Consider the following 4,675-nt stretch of genomic DNA (forward strand, 5'->3'; position numbering starts at 1 on the left):
ATATCTAATATAGGATACTGTAACTTATATGTTTTGTTTACTTACTTTTGTTAAACTTAAGTTCCATTAAGTATAAGGTTTTGCATTTAACTCCATTCCCATCATAGCAGGAGAGGGGGGCATAAACATATGCTTTACAAACATTTTCTGATCTTAACAATGTTTATTATAATGTTTATTATAATGTTTACTAGAATGTTTACTATAATGTTTGTAACAGGTGATGTTGGCCAGAGCTTACCTACAAAAGGACCAGAAAGATATGGCTATAACAGTATTACAGGTAATGAGGATATCTCAGGTGTTGACAGGTAAATGGGATATCTCAGGTGTTGACAAGTAAATGGGCTATCTCGGTTGTTGACAGGTAAAGGGAATATCTCAGATGTTGACAGGTAAATGGGATATCTCAGATGGTGACAGGTAAAAGGAATATCTCGGGTGTTGACAGGTAAAGGGAATATCTTGGGTGTTGACAGGTAAAGGGAATATCTCAGGTGTTGACAGGTAAATGGGAATATCTCAGGTGTTGACAGGTAAAGGGACTATCTCAGGTGTTGACAGGTAAAGGGAATATCTCGGGTGTTGACAGGTAAAGGGAATATCTCAGGTGTTGACAGGTAAATGGGATATCTCAGGTGTTGACAGGTAAATGGGATATCTCAGTTGTTGACAGGTAAAGGGAATATCTCAGGTGTTGACAGGTAAATTGGATATCTCAGTTGTTGACAGGTAAAGGGAATATCTCGGGTGTTGACAGGTAAAGGGAATATCTCAGGTGTTGACAGGTAAATGGGATATCTCGGGTGTTGCCAGGTAAATGGGATATCTCAGGTGTTGACAGGTAAAGGGAATATCGCAGGTGTTGACAGGTAAATGGGATATCTCGGGTGTTGACAGGTAAATGGGATATCTCAGGTGTTGACAGGTAAAGGGAATATCTCGGGTGTTGACAGGTAAAGGGAATATCTTGGGTGTTGACAGGTAAAGGGAATATCTCGGGTGTTGACAGGTAAAGGGAATATCTCGGGTGTTGACAGGTCAAGGGAATATCTCAGTTGTTGACAGGTAAATTGGCTATCTCAGGTGTTGACAGGTAAAGGGAAAATCTCGGGTGTTGACAGGTAAATGGGATATCTCAGGAGTTCGGGAGGCGCTGTGTATAACGCACCCACCTTTTACCACTATTGGACGTGAAATGGTATGAGGTCACCTTCCCGACCTCCGGATACTCCGGTTTCCTCCCACATTAAGCCTCCTGAGTGCTAATATCCGAGTGATTAATAGAAGTTGTATAACTTGTATCATAATTGTTGTAAAATAAATAAAGTTTGTAATTCAGGTGTTGTCAGGTTGATTTGATATCACAAGTTTTGTCAGGTAAATGAGATATCTTAGGTGTTGTCTGGTAAATGGGATATCGTAGGTGTTGACAGGTAAATGGGATATCTTAGGTGTTGACAGGTAAATGAGATATCTTAGGTGTTAACAGGTAAATGGACTAAGTCAGGTGTTGTGAAGTAAAGATAAATCACAGGTGTTGACTGGTTAAGGTAAATTACAGGTGTTACATGTATAGGGTATATCTCAGGTATTGACAGGTTATGGGTATATCAGAACTTGACAGGTGAAGAACTATAGGATAGAGAGAAATTGGAAACTTTGAACACTTGATAATAACCTCATTAAAGATAAAAGAAAACTCAAAATTAGAAGTGAAATTGAATTGGAAACATGTACTGTTGTACACACGCAGGGTGTGCTGAGAGAGGATGAGAAAAATGTGGATGCCCTGGCAGAGTTCGCTCCCCTTGTCTTCCCGTATGCCCAGCCCAGTCAGAAGGAGAATACCCTGTCTGTGATCCTCACTCTTCTGTCCAATAACAAAGGTATGGGGTCAGGATGTCGAGAGGAAAAAGTAAAAAACAAGGAAAATAAGTTTTATCTTTTTTGGTGAACTTTTTTGTATGTTGTAAAATGAAGTTTAAACTGGTAGTTTATGTCAACCTTTTATGTACATTGAGGGATCAGATATCAAACAAATTTCATATTAGCAGTGGTGTGGTGCGCAGGTTGAACATCTGCCAACAATTAGTATTTAGGGGTCAAAGGTCATACAAATACTCTTATGAAGTACAATAAACATTTAAAGGTCAGAGGTCATTTAGCTAACAAGTAAAAATATCAGCAGACTGAAGTTTTACAACTACCAAGCATTACATTGAGGGGTCAGAGGTCATATGTAAATAATGGTCAGTAAATTCACCTGTTAATGATGATGAGTACATGTTACCTGTGATATTTATGTTGCTTTTATCTGTTTAGATAGTAGCTACGTAAAGGAGAAGTTTGCATCCATGTGTCAATCCGAGCATGGCCTTGAGGTCCTGAAGAGGTAATTATGATTTAAGCTCTTGATTTTAGTGTATATCATTTATCATATAAAGACAGTAATTTAAATGAAGGACTTGAGACTACAAGTTCTCTAATTAGTTGAGTTATTCATACGAAGTGAAGCTAATAGTATTCCCAAGTCATTATTGTCTTCCCTGATCTGTTTCGTTAAGTCTTTGGAATAATAATGATCTGTCTCTGATGGTCATAATTAATCTCCCCTGATCTGCTCAAGTTAGTTACTTATTATCTCCCCTGATTTATTCCTATATGTCATTATCTAGCCCAGTCTGTTTAGTTAAATCATTATAATTGTCCTTTTTAGTTCTCATGTGAGCTATTGTCATCCATATTCGTCCGTCATCATGTGTCATGCGTAAACTTTTTACATTTTTGACTTCTTCTCCAAGACCACTGGTCCAATTTCAATAAAATTTTGCAGGAATGTTGCATATTCATAGGCAAACCAAAAGCGTGAATTATTTGGATCTAATCCCCAAAGGGCCTGAGGAGCAGCCCAAAAGAGGTCAAATTGACAAAAAATCAAGAAAAGAATCTTCTTTTCGAGACGCAGCTATACTGGAACCAAATACTCTTCATAGATGGAAAGGTCCAAAATTGCTTTGTCAAAAGTGTGGGGTTTTTTCCCATGGTCACCAATTTTCCCCTGGGGAGGGGGTCAAGTTTACTGTAATTCATATATAGAGAAATAACACTTTTAAGTATATTGTTTTGTTATCTGAGAGGGATATAACTTAAACTTGGTTGGAACTACAGTATCACCATGTGATTGCAATTTGATGGTATGAACATTCAAACACTGATTCACCCATCGGGTCTAGGATGGGGGCCGAAATGATAGAATCAAATACTCTTCATGGATGGAAAGGTCCTAAGGTGTTTTTGTATTTTTTTGATACATCATAACAACAAATAACACAACATCTCAGGTTACTGTCAAAGCCCGTTGGGCCTTTTGTTTTATTTGTAATTGTTCTATATTTTGTTCCCAATGTTCTGCATGTCCTTAAATGTTCTTAGCTGTCAATAGGATGTTAAACCTACTAAAACCAAACTCCATGTTCTGTTCCAATGTGCTGACTTTTTTAATTGACTCTCCTGATTTGTACCAGTGTGTCTGGACGTGCCTGGGAAGACATCTCGGCAGTGGTGTTCATGGCGACCTCCCTGCGAGACTGTGGAGGTTAGTTCTTTTTATCTACCTGGTAAAGGTGCAGTGAAATTTTCTACAGCAAAACCTGAGGGTATATCTATTACAGTTACTAGGTTATGGTTGTGTAAATATTGCCGTTCAAGACAATAAACTAAAACAAATTAATCTAATGCTCAATGATAAATGTGATATAAATTTGGTAGTGCACTAAACCATCAGAGCATTACTTTATTTATCTGTAGCCATAAAGGAGTCATTGAAGTTGCTGGATCATGCCTACAGATTGGAGCCCAGTAACGCACACACACTGTTAACCTACGTACACACCATGGAGGTAAGGTATATAGAGGAATTTAATGGGGTCTTTAATAATAACAAATATATTTCACGAGTGTGGCTAATATTTTGATATTTTTCCCAAGTGCGCATTTTTAACGCATAAAACATGGAAAATATAATGCATTAATAAGGGGCGTGAATCAGAAGCGTAGTAATTAGCACCATATTCTAATGACGTCACGCTTGACAACAAGGCTGCGCGCCATTTTGAATGGAATACTCAACATAATTCCGACGTTTTCTGCTATTTCTGGTATGATTGCTTATAAAAATGTTATTAATTGTATATCTATGTAAATACTAAAGTGTGTGTACAAAACATTTACTATAACAAACACTTATTCTACTGTTGCTTCATTTGAAACTAAACAAAACAAATCGTTGCCTTTGAATGCAGCGAATAGAAGATACCGTTATGATTGGTCAAAACCAAAAAGTGACATTTTCACACTGAAAATGTTACTGTTGATATTTGTCACAGAGTGAAAGATATTAGTTTTATCAAGTTGATAGAATCCAATATTTCACTGGCAAAAATATAATAAATAGTAACCCCTAACCACTGCTACCCTACATACATACCTACCATGGAGGTAAACACTGCTACCCTACATACATACCTACCATGGAGGTAAACACTGCTACCCTACATACCTACTTACCATGGAGGTAAACACTGCTACCCTACATACCTACTTACCATGGAGGTAAACACTGCTACCCTACATACCTACTTACCATGGAGGTAAACACTGCTACCCTACATAC

General features: G+C 37.7%; 1 protein-coding gene across 1 annotated transcript; it reads left to right on the top strand.

The window, feature by feature from the left end:
- Positions 1-219: 219 nt before the first annotated feature.
- Positions 220-4,403, top strand: LOC110452954. The gene is made up of 6 exons (XM_021501716.1): positions 220-283; positions 1,757-1,889; positions 2,326-2,395; positions 3,528-3,598; positions 3,811-3,902; positions 4,389-4,403. Exons 1-6 carry the CDS (start codon positions 224-226, stop codon positions 4,401-4,403), a joined length of 441 nt encoding a protein of 146 aa, XP_021357391.1. The 5' UTR covers positions 220-223.
- The last annotated feature ends 272 nt before the right edge of the window (positions 4,404-4,675 follow it).

This window comes from Mizuhopecten yessoensis, unplaced genomic scaffold, assembly GCF_002113885.1.
Source record: "Mizuhopecten yessoensis strain PY_sf001 unplaced genomic scaffold, ASM211388v2 scaffold7015, whole genome shotgun sequence".
NCBI classification, from domain to species: domain Eukaryota; kingdom Metazoa; phylum Mollusca; class Bivalvia; order Pectinida; family Pectinidae; genus Mizuhopecten; species Mizuhopecten yessoensis.

Coding starts and splice junctions, on each gene's coding strand:
- LOC110452954 (XM_021501716.1), top strand. CDS start 224: ATGTTGGCCAGAGCTTACCTACAAAAGGACCAGAAAGATATGGCTATA. Junction 284..1,756: donor TGGCTATAACAGTATTACAG/GTAATGAGGATA, acceptor GTACACACGCAG/GGTGTGCTGAGAGAGGATGA. Junction 2,396..3,527: donor GGCCTTGAGGTCCTGAAGAG/GTAATTATGATT, acceptor GATTTGTACCAG/TGTGTCTGGACGTGCCTGGG.